This window comes from Schistocerca gregaria, chromosome 2 (assembly GCF_023897955.1).
Source record: "Schistocerca gregaria isolate iqSchGreg1 chromosome 2, iqSchGreg1.2, whole genome shotgun sequence".
Classification (NCBI taxonomy): domain Eukaryota; kingdom Metazoa; phylum Arthropoda; class Insecta; order Orthoptera; family Acrididae; genus Schistocerca; species Schistocerca gregaria.
In genome coordinates, this window is record NC_064921.1 from 741436699 (window position 1) to 741457387 (window position 20689).

The window sequence follows — 20689 nt, forward strand, 5'->3', positions numbered from 1 at the left end:
TTAACAACTCCTTCTACACTATAGACGAATTCTTCAATTAAGATACTTCGTCACTAAAAAACCCTGTAAATGACAAGCATGAAGCCATATAAATGTTATTTTTTGTTTTAGTTGTGTGTAAGTGTTCTATGTTGGCTCTGTTGACACCTTCCACGTCATAATGTTATCATTGATTTGATCTACAGAACAAGAAACTAAGTAAATAACTACTGAAGCAAAACCCGCAGGGATCAGTTTGTTTGTGTAACACCGGAAGCACGCATGAAGCTGAGAGTCATATGAGCAGCAGCAAGTGGAAGGATCTCGCACGCCTCGCAGTACCTAGCAGATGAACTAGACGGGGCGAAGCCCCACTTGACCCCACTTCCTTCTTAATTCCAAATCACATCTTTTATCGATTCATCGATATGGCACTATAATACAGGCCCAGACAGCATAAGTTTGCTCTTAGACCCATATTCCAGACATTGTTGATAGCCGATGTAGGCAGCCTTCCCGACAATCCGCGTCGTTTTCTTCGAAATAAAACTGTCAGGAAATTTCTTTCACTGTTTGAAGGAAGCGATGTTAATACCTCTTGCTAACGTATGGGAAGGTCCGTGCTTTCCCAAATGGGCATAACAGCATCGTCTCTACAAGATGCGTAGAAAAATCCTTATGGCGGATGGTCAGTTACCGCTTTGCCTAAGCCAGCTCGTTAGTTGCAACCTGCTAGCGACAGCTTCAAGACATGGCATCCACAGGTGGTCTTACTAATGGGGCTTGTGCGAACGACTAGACATCATTAAAACTTGTTTCCCAACAAACAAGATAAGGCTCTTCACTTTGCATTTGCAGAGATACGCTGTGAAGGATGGGTTTTACGGCTCCATGTTATCTGTTGTGGGCGATCAAAAAGTTTCCATTCGCAGGCCGTACCGCCCACTATCGGTACACCAATTAGGCGAAATCGCCGTGAGCAATGAGAGAATCACTGCAAAACACCGTGTCCTGCTGCGTGAAGAAGTCTGTAACTGCCTGCTGCACATCCTCGTCCGACACGAATCGTCGACCCTTCAGGATATTTTTAAGGGACAGCAGATGTGATAATCACATGGGGAGAGATCAAGACTGGCCGGCTGCTGTGGCCGAGCGGTTCTAGGCGCTTCAATCCGGAACCGTGCTGCTGCTACGGTCGCAGGTTCGAATCCTGCCTCGGGCATGGATGTGTGTGATGTCCTTAGGTTGGTTAGGTTTAAGTAGTTCCTAGTTCTAGAGGACTAATGACCTCATATGTTAAGTCCCATAGTGCTCAGAGCCATTTGAACCATTTGAGATCAGGACTAGAGTTTCTCCCTCTTGAATTGGCATAATGTCTGCGTTGCGACATTTGCGATGTAGGAATGTGTATTATCACGAAGCAGCAGCACCCGTTGTTGCACCATTCCATAACGAAGTTTCTCGAAAGACATGCTGCCCGTAGAAATTCTTCTGTGTTTGAAGGATGTCTACCGATGTTTTTCCTTTGACAGCCAAGAAATGAATAACAGCACACTGGTTCTGTTTGGACGCATTTGGTAATAACGTCGTAACGGCTCGCGTTTACGCATTTACGGTACGCATGCTGGAAAGACACGAATGCCACACTAATCCCTTGACTGCATTTAGGTGCTTATATATCCACATCTTAGTCACCCTACGTTGCATTTACGCTGCAGGAAAATGGCCAGTAAGAAACTTCTCCTATCATACTTGAATAGCATAAAAATGTCGTGCAAATCCTCATGATGTGTGAGACACACAGGTCCTTTTTAGATCCTGAGTTTCCAATACTGCCTTGGAAATGGCTTCGCAAATCTCCACAAGTGGTAAGGCATTACTGGACTAGCGTGAAAGCTGAATTACTGGCACCCGGTGTAGATCAAATTCTGGGAATGGACCCAGCTGCCAATTTGGACTCTCATGCTTGATGTGGAGGTGCTGACATATAAAAGGGAGAGTACTCTAGAAATAAATTTAAAAGTTGTTTACAACATTTTGTGCCACACTCCTAGCACTTCTGGCCATAAAAATTACTCGACCACGAACGATTCAGGCCACAAACGTCATACTGGCATGCTTGGATGTGCAAACGATTAGCATTTCAGCGCAGGCACATGAAGTAGGCAGGAGTAACGCCATCTAAATTAGGTATTTAAAGAGAGATTACGCAGCAAGTTTCTCATTCAGAAATCGCATTTTAATATTGTCTGTGAGAAGGCCGTGTGTTGCCTCATGTAAGAAGAAGCGACAACTGCGAGCACATGTCAGAGTTCAACAACGGTAGAATCCTTGTCTATCAAGACTGGCATGTATGGCTCTACGATACTGCAGCAGTCGATGGTTAGGATCACGCAATTGCCATGCGAATGTGGAATCGATAGGTCCTGGAGACCTATACTCAATTCTATGAAGAACGTCAATGGTCCCATACGACCAGTGCCTGATAGAACAGCCATATTACTCGCACAGCCATGCAGAACCGTGCAGCCATGGCATGAGTTAAGAAACGGACTTTTTTTTGCAGCACAGCACGTTTCCAAACGGATAGTGTGGCGACGTCTGGAACATCACTACTGTATTACATACGCATAATAAGTGAAATTGCTTTTTTTGTTGTTCTTGTCAGTGAGCAACTTTAATGACGTGACGCATAATATACCTCTTTCGGAAAGACTCCATGGGAGACAACTTGTAACACTATTTCCTAGTGCCTCACGTATTGTTGGGCTGCTTCATTTACAGAGTTTAGAACCATTTTTTGTAAATATATGTATTAATGAATTTTATCAGTATTAATTCTTTAAGGAAATGTAAAGCATATTGATAGAATAAGCAAGAATTAATAATTTCAGATGACTGTAGTCAACACGCTGGCAGTGTCATGGAAATTTTTATAGTACAAAGCACAGAGAATATCGTGTAACAAGAACATCGTTGGCGGGAGTGCGCGCAGACGTAGAGATGAAGACAGAGAAGTAGTTGCGAAGCATCTGTGGTGTGGAACAGACGTGTGTGTTGCCGCGCAAATTTTGAAGTGTTTGCGTCGAAAATGTTGTAATATGTGGCCAGGCAAATTATAAGTGGACGAGCAAGAATGTTGGAACAGTATAAGGCCGGAAGAAGAATTTGGAATTAATGCAGAATATTGTGTGGCCCAAATGTATTTCAGCTGCTCGCTAGTCAAAAAGAGCCTGTTACCAATAATGCATATCATAATAAGCATTACTTCACACGACAAGCGACGCATCGCGAAGTAAGATCCAGCCAGTATTTTGCAGCTGTATAATAGACATGGTAGCCTTTTAGCCTTGGAGCATTTACACTGTATTTAACCAAAGTACAAACTTGTCGACAAAAACTTCAATGACTCGGGTCTTTGACCATCAGCACGGTCGTATCTTCTCCCTATAGATCCCTAGAAGGTCACAAGTGAGACAAATAGCCAAAAGATGCCAACTCTAATTAAATTTATAGTTAATTTTCACTCGAATGATTATTATAATAAAAGGCAGTAGTAAATGTAGTTGCTCATAGAATATTGCACTACTATGACAATCAGTTCAAATTAAATGATTTAAAATGAAATTCATATTCTACGACAAAAGTCAAAGTAGTTTTAGTATTTTATGCTGCCTTTTGTAAACGATATCATGCGCATACATCTACGCATCATTAGCACTGAAAATAGTTGTTGCCATTAATGAAGGTTATTGCGACGTTAATCTGAAATACAATCATTTGCAATGTAGTAAGTAAATAATAATAATCAGCTTTTTTACGGTTAGGCTACTGTAAGACAGACAGCATTCTCATGAGTTACGTAACACAGTACAGTTTTCACAAAGTGTTGCTAGTCACTAGTTATTATTGGAGACTGTTATGGTAACTAACACCTTTACTAAACAAACCCTGTTTTTTGACTTGTTTCACGGTTTTATTATTAATGTTACTGCACAACCTAGGTTTCGGATTATAAGCCCATTTTCAAGGACATTACTGATTCCCAAAGGTGATAATCAATAGCTAAACACGGTGACAAGGCAAAGATAATCATCCTATCTTCTTAAGGTATCGATCCATAGCTTAATGTACACTGACGTAAATGACCATTTTTCCAAGTTGCTGCTTTGTATTTCTTACACGATCATTGCGTAATTTCAAGGTTACTCCAATAATTTATCAGATTTCTCTCTTCCCGTTTTGTAACTGACGACAGTTTTATTCTGGAGTCCAAATTCTGGCATTCAAAATTTCGGCTAACTACAGTGAAACTTTAATTTATTCTCACTTTTTAGATTTCGATCGTTGTTGTACAGAGTAACAAACACTAGTGAGATGGCGATCATGTTGTAACTATCTATATTCCTTTGGTAAGCACTGATGTTCGGATTCGAAGCCTTGTTTCCACCAACAACTGAGCATTAGGTACACACGTTACAATGAAATCGAGGTACGCGATGAACTGCGGGCTGACCCGCCACTCAACTCACCTGGCCGGCGATGGTGAAGAGGAAGACGAGCAGCAGCCGCAGCGGCCACTTGGCCTTGTAGGCGCGGTGCGACCACAGCCGGTGCGCCCCCGCCGTGATGCCCACGCCGCTCGTCACCACCACCACCAGCGCTGCAACACCACACAGCTGTACGAGGGGCTGAGCAGCGCTCAGGGGCTGCCGGGGCACTCACACTCTGCATAGAACTATCCACTCTAGCATCTCAGCCCGTTCAATAGCTACACTACTGGCCATTAAAATTGCTACACCAAGAAGAAATGCAGATGATAAACGGGTATTCATTGGACAAATATATTATACTAGAACTGAAAAGTGATTACATTTTCACGCAATTTGGGTGCATAGATCCTGAGAAATCAGTACCCAGTACAACCACCTCTGGCCTTAATAGCGGCCTTGATACACCTGGGCATTGAGACAAACAGAGCTTGGATGACGTGTACAGGTACAACTGCCCATGCAGCTTCAACACGATACCATAGTTCAACAAGAGTAGTGACTGGCGTATTGTGACGAGCCAGTTGCTTGGCCACCATTGACCGGACCTTTTCGGCTGGTGAGAGATCTGGAGAATGTGCTGGCCAGGGTAGCAGTAGAACATTTTCTGTATCCAGAAAGGCCCGTACAGGATCTACAACATGCAGTCGTGCATTATCCTGCTGAAATGTAGGGTTTCGCAGAGATCGAATGAAGGGTAGAGCCACGGTTCGTAACACATCTGAAATGAAATGTCCACTGTTCAAAGTTGCGTCAGTGCGAACAAGAGGTGACCGAGACGAGTAACCAATGGCACCCCATACAATCACGCCGGGTGATACGCCAATATGGCGATGACGAAAACACGCTTCCAATGTGCGTTCACCGCGATGTCGCCAAACACGGATGAGACCATCATGACGCTGTAAACAGAACCTGGATTCATCCGAAAAAAGGACGTTTTGCCATTCGTGCACCCAGGTTCGTCGTTCAGTACACCATCGCAGGCGCTCCTGCCTGTGATGCAGCGTCAAGCGTAACCGCAGACGTGTTCTCCGAGCTGATAGTCCATGCTGCTGCAAACGTCTCCATCTGTTGACTCAGGGATCGAGACGTGGCTGCACGATCCGTTACAGCGGTGCGGATAAGATGGCTGTCATTTCGATTGCTGGTGATACGAGGCCGTTGGGACCCAGCACGGCGTTCCGTATTACCCTTCTGAACCCACAGATTCCATATTGTGCTAACAGTCATTGGATCTCGACCAACGCGAGCAGCAATGTCGCGATAGGCTATAATCCGACCATTATCAAAGTCGGAAACGTGATGGTACGCATTTCTCCTCCGTACACGAGGCATCACAACAACGTTTCACCAGGCAACGCCGGTCAACTGCTGTTTTTGTGTATGACAAATCGATTGCAAACTTTCCTCATGTCAGCACGTTGTAGGTGTCGCCACCGACGCAAACCTTGCGTGAATGCTCTGAAAAGCTAATAATTTGCATATCACAGCATCTTCTTCCTGTCGGTTATATTTCGCGTCTGTAGCACGTCATCTTCGTGGTGTAGCAATTTTAATGGCCAGTAGGGTATCTATGTGCCATGTTGTGCTGAATAATTTAAACATCGATGGAAAGAGAGGAAATTTTGGTAACTGGGAAGAAATCGCAAACGTTGTTCCACAAGATTCAACTTTGGGTCCCTTCCCATTGTTTATACATTTGAATGGCTTTCCACGTAATATCCATCGAGCAGAACTGGTACTTTTTGCAGACTATATTAGCATTATAATAAATCCCTGCCGAGTGAAAGACACAGAAGAGATTGTTAAATATGTTCTCCAAAGAATTAATAACTGATTCTCTGAAAATGGTCTTTGCCTAAATTATGAGAGAACGCGCTATATTCAGTTCTGTACAATAAACTGAGTCACACCAACAGCTGATGCACCGCATGAACATGACTGTGTAAGCAGGGTAGATTGCTCCAAATTCTTGGGCGTACATATTGATTAAAACTTAAACTGGAAGAAGCATATTACTGAGTTGCTCAAACAATTAAATTCAGCTAAGTTTGCTCTTCGTATAATTGCTGGTCATGGAAACAAACGAATGAACTTCCTCACATATTTATCATATTTCTACTCAGTAATGTCTTATGAAATAATATTCGGGTTTACTCCTCACTTGGAAAAAAAAAACTACTACAGTCCGGAACCACGCGACTGCTACGGTCACAGGTTCGAATCCTGCCTCGGGCGTGGATGTGTGTGATGTCCTTAGGTTAGTTAGGTTTACGTAGTTCTAAGTTCTAGGAGACTGATGCCCTCAGATGTTAAGTCCCATAGTGCTCAGAGCCATTTGAACCATATTCACGCCAGACTCATTACCCGATCTTTGCCATGATATTACTGTTTCAATTCCATTGTGATCTGTGTTAACTCATGAAGCTAACGATTTTCTGTCTTTGCGCATTTGTGTTTAAGTTGAAGTCTACGCAGGCTTGTAACAAATATGGTTTTATAGTGACCGTTGTTTCATTCGGTAGTTTGACGAACCCGCTTTTTTTCATCTTGTGAGTTACAGCACTCGTGTTTCACGCATACAGAGCCAATCGTGTTTAATAAATTCAGTTCATTAATTATTTGTTGCGCGACACTTGTAATATAATTAACATGGTCCCATGGGGAGTGATCTGCTTGTCGGTAAGGTCACCTGCTTGTCGATGACTCAGCCGTAACCTCCAGTGTGTTCGTGGACTAAGTTACAGCGAGATCCGACCATGTCTTCAGGGCAATTCACTTTTTTTTTGCCAGTCAGTGTAAACTTGACTGAAGCTGAGGAAGCGTTATTTTATAAATTTCGTAACACAGATACAGACCTAAACCAATCCATGCATCCTAGACACATTTAAGTTTAAAATTTTTAATCTACGTACAAATAAGCAAAAGTAGAGTTCTGTACTGTCACTATTTAGTCAGCCGAATGCCATGGAAAAGAAGTGAAACGTCATGATGGCGTCACATTAAAGTACCTAGAAGCTCGGCCCAATCTTACGCGATCTTCGACCACGCCCACTTTACCGAAAAAGGAAGAATGGGCCGCCATTTGACAGCACTAGGGCTCTGTCAAACAGCGGGCGCGGCGCGGCGCCGAGGCAATCCCGTAATGTGGCGACCGTGTCCGGCAGCTCTGGCTACTCTGCCGGCTAGGAGCTCCATCAGATAGCAGCACTTCCGCCTGCCCTCACGCGACATCCCACGCCAGCTTCCGGCAAAGTCAACGCGCGACCAGAATGACCTGACGCTGCAGGCGAATGTTTACTACACAAATCAAAACATTTATAAGCTAATTACACTACTGGACTTTAAAATTGCTACACCAAGAAGAAATGAAGATGATAAACGGGTATTCATTGGATAAATATATTATACTAGAACTGACATGTGATTACATTTTCACGTAATTTGGGTGCATAGATCCTGAGAAATCAGTACCCACAACAACCACCTCTAGCCGTAATAACGGCCTTTATACGCCTGGGCATTGAGTCAAACAGAGCTTGGATGGCGTGTACAGGTTCAGCTGCCCATGCAGCTTCAACACGATACCACAGATCATCAAGAGTAGTGACTGGTGTATTGTGACGAGCCAGTTGCTCGGCTACCATTGATCAGACGTTTTCAATTGGTGAGAGATCTGGAGAATGTGCTCGCCAGGGCAACAGTCGAACACTTTTTGTATCCAAAAAGGCCCGTACAGGACCTGCAACACCCGATTTTGCATTATCCTGCTGAAATGTAGGGTTTCGCAGGGATCGAATGAAGGGTAGAGCCATGGGTCGTAACACATCTGAAATGTGACGTCAATCCGAACAAGAGGTGACCGAGAAGTGACCCCATACCATCCCGCCGGGTGGTACGCCAGTATGGCGATGACGAATACATGCTTCCAATGTGCGTTCACCGCGATGTCGCCAAACACGGATGCAACCATCATGATGCTGTAAACAGAACCTGGATTGATCCGAAAAAATGACGTTTAGCCATTCGTGCACCCAGGTTCGTCGTTGAGTATACCATCGCAGGCGCTCCTGTCTGTGATGCAGCATCAAGGGTAACCGCAGCCAGGGTTTCCGAGCTGATAGTCCATGCTGCTGCAAACGTCGTCGAACTGTTCTTGCAGACGGTTGTTGTCTTGCAAACGTCCCCATCTGTTGACTCAGGGATCGGGACGTGGCTGCACGATTCGTTACAGCCATGCGCATAAGATGCCCGTCATCTCGACAACTAGTGATACGAGGCCGTTGGGATCCAGCACGGCGTTCCTTATGACCCTCCTGAACCCACCGATTCCATATTCTGCCAACAGTCATTGGATCTCGACCAACGCGAGCAGCAATGTCGCGATACGATAAAAGCGCAATCACGATAGGCTACAATCCGACCTGTATCAAAGTCGGAAACGTGATGGTACGCATTTCTCCTGCTTACACGAGGCATCACAACAACGTTTCACCAGGCAACGGCGGTCAACTGCTGGGCACCGGCGCCAACCATGTGTGAATGCTCTGAAAAGCTAATTATTTGCATATCATAGCACCTTTTTCCTGTCGGTTAAATTTCGCGTCTGTAGCACGTCATCTTCATGGTGTAGCAATTTTAATGGCCAGTAGTGTATTTCAAGTCGACTACCTCTTTCTTCGTTGTTAGTTGAGGCTGAAGTCAAAAACTTCGTCACGCATCAGCTTTATAAATAAAAGGTAGAAGCGTCTGGTGAAAAACAATCTTAAATAACATTTAGCGTAAGACGGAAAAACCAATAATAATTAGTTTATAACACCTAGCGCAGAAAAATAGTCTTGCAACAAACATTTTGACACATGCATCTGTGTCAGTCAGTAGTTTCTTCCACGACTTGCTCCGAGGGCTTACATTCTCATCTTCAGACAGATCACTGGATTCATTTTAAGGATGTAGCCAGTTGTCTGTCTTATTCGTCATTTCGAAAAAAACCAAGGGGAAAAAACACTGAATGTTAATATAAATATCATTTATTTCACTAAAAAGCCCAAAGACAAGAAACGAAAACAGTTCGAAGATAGTAGACGCGCGATCTCTTGACTGTTTTTACTTCGTTTTTATGGGCTATTCACTGAAACAAAACACTCAGATACAGTGGCTGGATTGTTATTTATAATCGTTTCACCTATATAAATAGCGACCAGTAGCTCAAGCAACAAGACAACACGTTTTCGAAACTTCATTAATCGCCGAGATACAGGCATTACAGTGGTTGAGCAAAAATATTGAAACACCGCGAGAAGAGCGTGTTTGAATATAAATGCAGATGCTGGCCAAGCCTACATGTTCCGCTATTGTATTTGACCACGATGCCACCTGTGCAATGTCCTCAAAACGTTGGGAGTGTCACTCATGGCCAGAACAGTGTTCAGTATAGTTAGTAGTGCATTATGCCGGAGCTAAATGAATGCCATCGTGGGTGGCTGCTTCCGTAACCGAGATAGCCGAAGAGTCTGGTGTTTCATGAGCGCCATTATCCAACATTTATATCACATACAGGGAAATCGGAATAACATCTGCTAAGTCACAACGGTGACGAAAGTGAAGCGGATTGTAACGAAAAATAAGGGGACGGCAGCTGCAAAAATAAGAGGACGGCAGCTGCAAAAATAAGAGGATGGCAGCTGCAAAAATAAGAGGATGGCAGCTGCAGAATTGAATGTCGCGCTCGCGAACACTGTCAGCACCAAAACAACACGAAGAGAGCCCAATCAGCAGGGAACTGCAGGGCAAGCTGGAACCACTCATAAGCTGGGTTGGGTTGATTTGGGAGAAGAGACCAAACAGCGAGTCATCGGTCTAATCGGTTTAGGGAAGGAGGTCAGCCGTGCCCTGTCAAAGGAACCATCAGGGCATTTGCCTGAAGCGATTTAGGCAAACCACGGGAAATCTAAATCAGGATGGCCGGATGCGGGACTGAACCGTCGTCCTCCCGAATGCGAGCCCAGTGTGCTAACCACTGCGCCACCTCGCTCGGCCACTCACATATAATGCAAATGCCCGTAACAGGAAAATATGGTGCCAAAGCTATAAAACCTGGACTATGGAGCAATTGAAGAGAGTCATTTGGTTGGATGAATCTTATATGACACTGTTTCCAATCTTTACGTCCCAAGAGCAAAACATGGCGGAGGTTATCTGATGATTTGGGTAGCCAAATCGTGAAATTCCATGGTCTCCGTGGTTACTCTTGTACGTCGCATTGCTGCCAAGCATTATGTGACCATTTTGGCTGATCAGGTCCATTCCAAGGTACAATTTGTGTTCTCCAATGGTGATACTGTTCACACAACTCGTATCGTCCAAGACTGGTTTTGTGAGCTCGAGGATGAATTGCCGCATCTCCTCTGGTCACATTCGTCAGATCTCTATTATATTACTGAGTCTTCATGGTCTACTTTGCGGACAACGGTACATGATCGCTATCCACCTCTATGTCGTTACCTGAATTGCCACTATTTTGCAGGAAGAACAGAGTAAAATTCCCTTAAAAGCCACAAAGGACCTCTACCCATCGCGACTACTAAATGGTTCAAATGGCTCTGAGCACTATGGGACTTAACTTCTGAGGTCATCAGTCCCCTAGAACTAGGGACTACTTAAACCTAACTAACCTAAGGACGTCACACACAATCATGCCCGAGGCAAGATTCGAACCTGCGACCGTAGGGGTCGGCGGTTCCAGACTGTAGCGCCTAGAACCGCTCGGCCACCCGCCGGCCGCGACTACTAGACGCTGTCTTGAATGCCAAGGGTTTTCCTACGCCGTATTAGCCATGGTAATATGTTTGTGATGTTCACATTGTACTGTTGTTGCTGCCGTTTGACTATTGCACCACCCGGAAGTTTGCATCACTTATCACGAAACTAGGATCTCCAAGGCAAGCGATACTTGGTGTTGACTGACGTCTAACTTACCCAGTAGGCACTTTATCAACTCTTCGATATATTATGAACTGTATGATACCGATAAGTTCGTAACACTGTTTGTTGCTCTCCGTGTCTTGTTTTGCAAAGTAAACCATTCATTTTGTATTGGTGTGCGGTATCTATGAATATACTTTCATGATGTGAATATTACTAACTGGAATGAACTGTTTGGATTTCAGAAATTATGTGGTCAGTAATACTAAACTAACAATGCATGAGCCATTGTTTACGGACTACATTTTTATATGTTATTACGTAAAAGGAGATATTAATTAGTAGAACAAATGTTTAACAGAAAAAAACTGCCTCAATCAATGTCATAGAAATGTGAGAAATATTGCGTCAAAACCAATAGAGAATAATTATGTGAAACATCAAATTTTTGACGTGAAGAAATTACTATTTGTAATGAAAAAGGCGTGTGATTTTTAGAATATTAGATGCAAATGAAACATGTGACAGATATGAGAAAAGTTGTAACATAAAAACTAAACATCGTGAAGACACTTAAAGAATTATAACTAACTGTCACGAAAGACTGAAAAAAAAGAAAAGAATCATCGTAATCGTTATTATACTGTATTTAGGTACACCGCTGAGGCCCCAGAGGGCTATACTTGGAGCAGACTGTTTTTGTTTGTTGTGCGAACTTCTCCAATACATAGTTATTAAAATAACTGTCAAGTTTATTTACAATACATTAGAATTTTACAATTCAACAGTTCTGTGCTGGGCGCTATGGCTGAGCGGTTCTAGGCGCTTGAGTCCGGAACCGCGCTGCTGCTACGGTCGCAAATCCTGCCTCGGGCATGGATGTGTGTGATGTCCTTAGGTTAGTTAGGTTTAAGTAGTTCTAAGTTCTAGGGGACTGATGACCTCAGGTGTTCAGCCCCATAATACTCAGAGACCAGCCTCTCTTCCAAAGGACGCGGTATTTTAACACTGCCACTTGGCAGAAAACCGGAGAGCTTTTCATCAATTATTTTCCCGTGATTGCAAACGCTTTTAAGACTTGCTCGCTTTTAGCGAGTATGCTAGAAGCCAATAATACACTGCCAGAAAAAAAATAGTACACCTGGACTTTGATCCGCTGACGGGATATGCCACTTGGGATATAGTAAATGTATTGATAGTGGTTTCAGAGTGTCCGCCCCCGGGTAGCTGACTGGTCAGCCCGACGGAATGTCTTCCCTGACGGCCCGGGTTAGATTCCCGGCTGGGTCGGAGATTTTCTGCGCTCAAGGACTGGGTGCTGTGTTTCACCCCATCACGTAAGTCGCTGAAGTGGCGTCAACTCGAAAGACTTGCACCAGGCGAACGGTCTACCCGACAGGAGGCCCTAGCCACACGGCATTTCCATTTATGGTTTCAGAGTCGTCCGCAAACAAACAGCGTAGTGGCATAGTTACGAGACCGCCATCTGTGTCCATCCCTTAATAGGGGATGCTCACAGTCGGAAGGCTCAGTGTGGAGCAATGCGAAGCAAGGAGACGCACTCGTGCTTCCTACAGCTAACTGAGTGAATTTTAAAGGCATTAAACTGTGGCCTTCCGAGTGGCAGGACCTTTCGCAGACTGCGATACAAGTTGGACTTGCTGCGTCAGTTGCGCAGTGATGTTGGTATCACTGATCATGTGAACACTCGCACGCATCTAGACGAGGTTCCGGACGTCCATGCAGCACAGACGACCTCCAAGATCGTCGTATTCTAACGACAGCAGTGCAAGATCGTGCGGCTACTACAATGCGGATAAAAAATGGTTCAAATGGCTCTGAGCACTATGGGACTTAACATCTGAGGTCATCAGTCCCCTAGAACTTAGAACTACTTAAACCTAACTAACCTAAGGACATCACACACATCCATGCCCGAGGCAGGATTCGAACCTTTTGTTAATATATATATATCCCACTGTATGCAAGCAGCCAGCTTTTCGTCCGTAGCAATCGACGCTGACTGATGTCTTTCTTCAGGCTCCAAAAACATAGAAATAGCATGGCGAGTTATCGGTACTGTATGGAGGATGTATGAGGACTTCCCAACGAAACGTCTGCAGAGTATCCAAATAACAATGGCAATATTAATCTCTCCATATGTGATTTCCGTATTTTTGGAGTCCTGAAGAAAGAAATCCGTGGATATCAATGTTCTTCCGCTGAAAGTTGACCCCTGGGTACAATTGCGGTTCTAAAGCCAAGAGCAAACATTTTTCCATGAATAAATTGAACGTCTTGTCTCACAGTTGGATAAACCTGTTAACAGTAATGGCGATTGCTTCTGAGTTTGAAGTATTTATCCAGTCCCATTTAAGCATAAGTGTTGACACAAAGGTTATTGTTAAACAAGACGTTTGCTGAGCAGAATGGAGATTCCAAAATAGGAAGACGAAAAATACAACTAAAATTGAGGAATGAAGATTAGAATTTAACGCTCCATCGAAGACAAGGTCATTAGAGACGAGAACAAGCTGTCTCGTTTTCATTTTACTGCCTCTATAAATGATTTGTGGATGAATAAACAGGCAGCTAACTAACTAAATGACACAGTGCACTCTGTATATCTTGTGAAATACGTCGTCTGCTCCGTGACTTACCCCATACTGTGGTGGCGAGTTTGGCCGAGGTTAAGGTCAGCCAGAAGCCGTAGAGGAATCCTGTGTGCAGGAAGAGCTGCACGATGAGGTCCAGCCAGCGGATGCGAGGCTGGTAGGGCACGAACGTCTTGGAGTCAGGGGCCGCCCCAGGTACCGAACCCGCGCCCGCGCCGCCCTCCGCCGGCGACGCCGCCTCGCCTGACGTCATCTCCGTGGCGCCCATCTGTAACACCAGCAGAGAACGCACCGTTACTCTGCCACTCGTCAGCGCCGTACGACAGGCAACCGCTCAGCGCCTGCTGTTATGCATGCAGTCTAAGCCGCTACGCGCAGGCGCTGTACCTGCTGTTTCAAGATGCCATGCTAGTGACCAGTCCTGGGAAACAGGACACCGTCTCACCATCGTGGAATCAGTTTATGAATTAAATATTTCTTGCCTCGTGATGTCACACGTATTAAATGAACATGCTCGATTTTAATTTTAATGAAGACGTTTGTAACACTTATGAATTATCTCATCGTTTACAAGTGGTTACTCTGTGAGACCATGTTTTCTAGGTCCAGTACCTAGTTACCAATACGAAACATTAAAGTTTACTGAAAGCTACTAACCTCTAGCAGACACCTCCAGAACTTTGCGTTTAATAGTACAAATTTTAAGTTTTTCCTGGCTTCGACATCACCACTGTAGCCCATTTTTCTTTGTGCTCCACTGTCTGTAAGTCGTTTCTTGTTTGTGATTAGACAGTACAGACACCTTAAGTTTTCGTCGAGAGTAAATATTTATGTGTTTCTAAGTTATGTTTTGTGTTCCGCAAGCCACGTGTGGTTTCAGTTCGTAAGCACTGGCAAGTAAGGGTGAAGATATCTTCTCTACTCTATTTGCTGCTGACCAGTGACATGCTGTATCAGCTATGGGATGAATTATCAGTGGTCTCCGACACTGACAAAGTAAACTGGTGGCTTGTCATAATGTGTCATTTTCTTGACGGGGATGTGCCAAAATGGGAGCATAATCTTCAGCGAAATTAATGCATACGACAGAACCAGGGTGAAGAAGCTTAGAGTTGCTGCCGTATAAAGGATTGTGGCGGAATCAGCGAGTTAGCCAACTTCCCTTCTTCTTTTTGCTAAGTTTTATTCAAATTTTATGTTATTACTTAACTTTGTGGCCGGAAGCCCTTACTGTCGTCACAGTCTTCCAGGTAAGATAGGTGAGGGAAGTCGTGTTTCTCCAATTATTGGGCTAGAAACCCTATTTTTCATTTAATCTCCGTTCATTTCTATTGCCTTACCACACCTTCGTGTGACAGTCTGTAATGCCCAACTGTACTGCTGTCAGTTCTTGTTGCGTCAAATACTTCCTCAGTGTTGCTGTAGTAATACTCATGTAATCTGTCCTCAAGTGGCCCGAAGACACGGAAGTCAGAAGGTACAGGATACAGTCTGTAGGACTGATGAGGAAGAAAAGTCCACTGAAAGTTTGAGATCTTCTCTCGGGTGTGCAGACCCGGACGTGGCCTTCCGTGATCTTTTCTTCAGTTTCCCAAGAGTCTCACAATAGACTTCGGAGTTGATTTCATGACCAAGAGGAAGTATATCAAACACAATAACCCCTTCAGATTCCCAGTAGACAGAAGCCACGACTTTACCAACTGAGGGTACTGTTCTGAACTTCTTCGAAGGAGACGTTGTGTGATGCCACTCCATTGACTGCCCTTTCGTTTCAGGGTTAAAGTGGCGAATTCATGTTGGATCGCCTTTGACAATGTTTGTCAATAAGTCTTCACCATCAGTCTCATAACGTGAAAATAATTCGGCAGAGATATTACTTTTTTTCTCTTTATGCTCTTCAGCTAGACTTGGAGGGATCTACTAGACACAAATAATCTTTGAATACGTTGACTGACGGGCAAGTGTCGCAGCACCACCTACAGAGATGTCAAGTTGAGCACTGAATTGCATGATTGATAATCGTCGACCATCTTAAATACGAGTGGCTACAAGTTGCAGCATTGCAGGCATCACACACGTTTGTGGCCGCCCTCCTCGTCGGAGATAAGACAGTTTTCCTTCTTTTTCTGATGAGAACAAACACTGCGCTCAGCAACTTTGGCTGTTATCCACTAAATAGCTGCTCTTTGCTTGGAATGCACCTCAGTTGCAGTCGACATTCTGAAGATTGGTTATTCCACTGCCATCTGCCTGGAGTTAGTGGGAATGTATGAGGTGATACGGGAATTTTAACGGATGTCGCAAACAAAATTATAATTTTTTGAGCCAAAACATGCCAAGAACTAATGTATTGCAGTATTTATCGAACGCCCCTCGTATTTTAACTGCTTTTGTTCAGTGTTCTCTGAGACAGAATTTAGGGAACAGCTCAGTATTTGCATAAATGAACGTGTAAAACCGCCTAAAGGCCACAATCGGACTGCCCGGTGTACCACAGCGCGGCCGTTAATCAGCCGTGTGGATTCGATCCGTGTCTGCCACAGCTCCCCGTCCCGCCAGTTTACGTGCTGAAAGTCACGCTATACGAGCAGGTCCATTGTGTTCACTAAGAGAAAATAAAACATCAACGGGATTAGGAACCAACTACTTCTGAGAGGGGCCTCGTGGAGTTAGCCTCAGGTATGTACAATGAGAGGCAAAAAGATTGTCCGATGCAATAATTTAAGAGTCCAAGAACAGAGCATTGGCCATGCCCGAGTTTAGAAGTGCCAGTGTTCACAACTCTAGCGTTCCGTGGAGCTTCAGCTTCGTATTTATATCACCAAATATAAACAATATAACAGTCACGATACAGTATACGTCGAGATTCATAGCAGTTTAACTCATCGTATCATTTATTTTGAAAATCGTTGTCGGGCACGTAGAAACGGTTGAAATATAAGAACTCGACATCGATAGAATTACTACGACGAGCATTTCACATGCGTTTCAATGGCTGAGTGGAGAGGCTGACGGTTTACGAAAGTAAAGGACGAGCATTTGAATCTAATTGGAATCAGTTGTCATTTCCTTTTATTTTGACCTGTGCAGGTAATATTTTAAACCTTAATTCACACAAATTGTGCTGTTGTGGGATTTCTATGTTTCACATTCTTTCAAAAGATACCATTTTATAATTGTCTAATGTTTAAACAAACAGAAAAATGGCCATAGTAAAAATATTGAAAATGGATGTATTTATTTGTAATTTCTTCGCCCACCACCTGATATATCTCTAGTTTTCAGCTAAGAGAAACGTATGAGTGGATTTGGCATACGTCATAGGTCAGCTTCAAAATGGCTGATGCGAATGTTCGCGAGCGAATAACTGCTCTGTTTGAAAACGATGCTAGTGCATCAGAGACAGGGCGTCTCGAAGCATCCAGGCTGTTGTTGATGCCAATGGCACGTGGACAAAATACTGAAGCTATACGTAGCCTACTCTTCATTTTATTTTGTTTCATTTCTCTGTAAAAGGCCTACGTAATTATTAGGCCAACAATATTAATTTCAAAACACAAATCTACTTGCTACTATACAATTATTTGTATTTTTATGGGAGGTTAGATGAATATCATCCTCTAAGGAATATTATTTGTACTTTTGTGGAAGATCAGGTGAATGTCAGCCCTCAAGGATGATTATTTTTATTGTTATGGGAGGTCAGATAAATTTTACCTTCCAAGGAAAATTATTTGCAGATATCAAATACACAAACCATAATTAATTATTTACTGAAGAGAATATTGAAAAAAGTAAAAAAAAATATTATTTAGTAACAAGAAGTGAACAGCACGAAACATTTGCAACGCGATAAAAAAAAAAAAGGTGCGATTCTATCTGACACATAGAACACCTACCTGTACAGTAAGCTGATATGCTACCAAGGAGCTACCTCTCTCCTTTTTACAGCAACGCTCGAATAGGCCAACCATAGTTAAAGAACGAATTTTTAACTGGCAACAACATATACTGGAAGGCATATCCATCCGCACGTATAAACCGCATGTAAGGACTTAGAAATTAATGCAAATCCGTTGATACGTTTCTTTTAGCTGAAAACTACAGAGACACAAGGTGGCGACTGAAGTAATTAAAAATAAAAACATTCATTTTCAATATTTTTACTCTGACCATTTTCCTGTGTGTTTAAAGAGTAGACAACTATAATATGGAATCTTTTGAAAGAATGTGGAACCTAGAAAAGCCTACAACTGCAAAACCTGTGGCGAATTAAGGTTTAAAATATTACCTGCACAGGTCTAAATAAAAGAAATAACAATTGTGTCGCCGGCCGCGGTGGTCTCGCGGTTCTAGGCGCGCAGTCCGGAACCGTGCGACTGCTACGGTCGCAGGTTCGAATCCTGCCTCGGGCATGGATGTGTGTGATGTCCTTAGGTTAGTTAGGTTTAAGTAGTTCTAAGTTCTAGGGGACTAATGAACACAGCAGTTGAGTCCCATAGTGCTCAGAGCCATTTGAACCATTTGAACAATTGTGTCCAGTTAGATTCGAATTCTCGTCCTTTATGTTCGTAAACTGTCAGCCTATCCACTCATTTATTGAAACAGATGTCAACCGGTCGTCGTTGTACTAATTCTACTGGTGTGGAGTTCTTATATTTCAATCGCTTCTACTTGATCGAATAATGATTTAAAGAAAAAATGATACGATGAGTTAAATTACAATGAATCTCGATCTATACTGTATCCTATTATATTGCTTCTACTTGACGATGTAAACAACAAGCTGAAGCTCCAAAGACCGCTAGAGTTGCGAGCAGTCACTTCTGAACTTCAGCATGCGCAATGCTCTGTTCTTGGACTCTACATTTTTCGGGCCGAGCAATCTTTTTTGCCTCTCATTGTACAAGACCGATCATAAAAACTGCATCACGACGAAGGCAGATGACTAGCATTTACAGATGACTAGCATTTAACAGCTGCTGCACGATGTAAGGCAGAGTTACTTTATCTACACAGTAAGAATATAAGAAAATGTTACGCGGGTGTTTCTCATTCCGAAATCGCAGAAGTCGATTACTTGTGAGAACATGGTGATATGCCTCGCGTAAAAAAGCAGAAGCTTGTATCCCAGAAATCAAATGACTCTTTTAGCGTTACCCCAGGAACAAATCCATCCCTAGAAAATATCTGTTAGCTATTACATGAAGGCTTTTCAGCCATAAGATATTACACAGGGTGTAAGATAAACACGTGTTAATCGGAAGGGCTGCGAGATGCTTAGTTGCGGATATTGGCTCAGTCGTTGCGTTGGCGCTCCGTCAAATGTGTCGGCAGTGTTTTACGATGCCTTTCTCACAGTACTCCACCTCATATTAGGTGGTCTGCAATCAGTTGTGTCCTTCGAGTCGCATTGTCGGCTACGTTAGTTTTCGTCGTGTTTGTGTGCCTTATTGCACAGTACTGTCAATCCTGGGTACGTATCACGGTGTTTTACTTTCTCCCAAACGCGGATTCACTTATGTGTTTACTGTTATTCCGCTGCTTGTACGCAGAAATGGTGTAGTACATTTACGTTTTCCTCTCCCACCACTTGTTAGCAATGGATGCCTACTACTCGACAAGTGAAATGGCGGATATGATATTCTGCTATGGTTTAGCAAATGGGAGTAGCCTGCAAGTCCGTGTCCTGCATACTGAAAATATCCACATCGCAGAGTGCCCTCTGATGAGCTGTTGGGCAGACTTTTCCAGCGCCTGGAGGCTATAGGTACCCTAGCACCACGGGAGACTGACAGTGGAAGGGCCCGCACAGTCTGCACACCTGGCATGGAGGAGCACGTGCTACATTTGGTGGAAAAAAACTTGAGACCACTGTGTGATGTTTAGGAGTAGCACAAGGCGTGGTGCGGTACTTCACGAGCAACTGCTGTACCCATATCATCAACAAAGCGTTCAGGCCCTAAGGACACAGGATCATCATGGCAGACGGCGGTTCTGTCAATGGCTGTTGCAGGAGTGTGCCGCAGATCCACTGTTGACATCCAACATTTTATTTACCGATGAGGCAGGGATCACAAGCGGTGGTGTTGTGAATTTATATAACCAGCATGTACGGGCAAATGTAAATCCCCAAGAAATTCAGGAAAGAGCGTATTAACGCCGATTCTCAATCAACGTATGGGTAGATAGATTAATAGGGCCATACGCGTTACCACAAGGGTCAACTGGGGCGCATTATCTGGACATCCTCATTAAAGTTTTGCCTACTTTGCTGGAGACTGTGCCAGTGCAGCAACGAAAACAAATGTGATTCATGCACGATGGCGCACCAGCACTCTTCGTTACAACATGCGCTATCATCTGACGCTGACATTTCAGGACTGCTGGATTGGTCGGGATGAGGGAGAGGTGGCGGGGGAGGCACACCTTGGCCTCCTCGTTCCCCTGACCTCAATCCCCTAGATTTTTGGTTATGGGGGTACTTGAAGGAATTGGTGTACGCTATGCCAATCAACGATATGCGCACACTAGCGGATCACGTCTTCAATGCGTGCCAGCAGGTACAACAAAAACCGGGTATAAATGGACGCCATGTTGAACAGTTCCTGTAAACAC

The 20689-nt window shown here is 43.8% G+C and overlaps 1 protein-coding gene across 2 annotated transcripts in view; it reads right to left on the reverse strand.

Annotated features, from left to right (window-relative positions):
- Positions 1-20689, reverse strand: part of LOC126334918 (acyl-CoA Delta-9 desaturase-like) — a 630264-nt gene that overhangs the window by 70685 nt on the left and 538890 nt on the right. For both annotated transcript variants that reach the window (XM_049997636.1, XM_049997638.1), the window contains exons 2-3: positions 14117-14339; positions 4512-4642 (exon numbers count right to left, since the gene is read on the reverse strand). In XM_049997636.1, coding sequence (XP_049853593.1) covers positions 4512-4642; positions 14117-14339 — 354 coding nt within the window. The remainder of the gene's footprint in view (positions 1-4511; positions 4643-14116; positions 14340-20689) is intronic.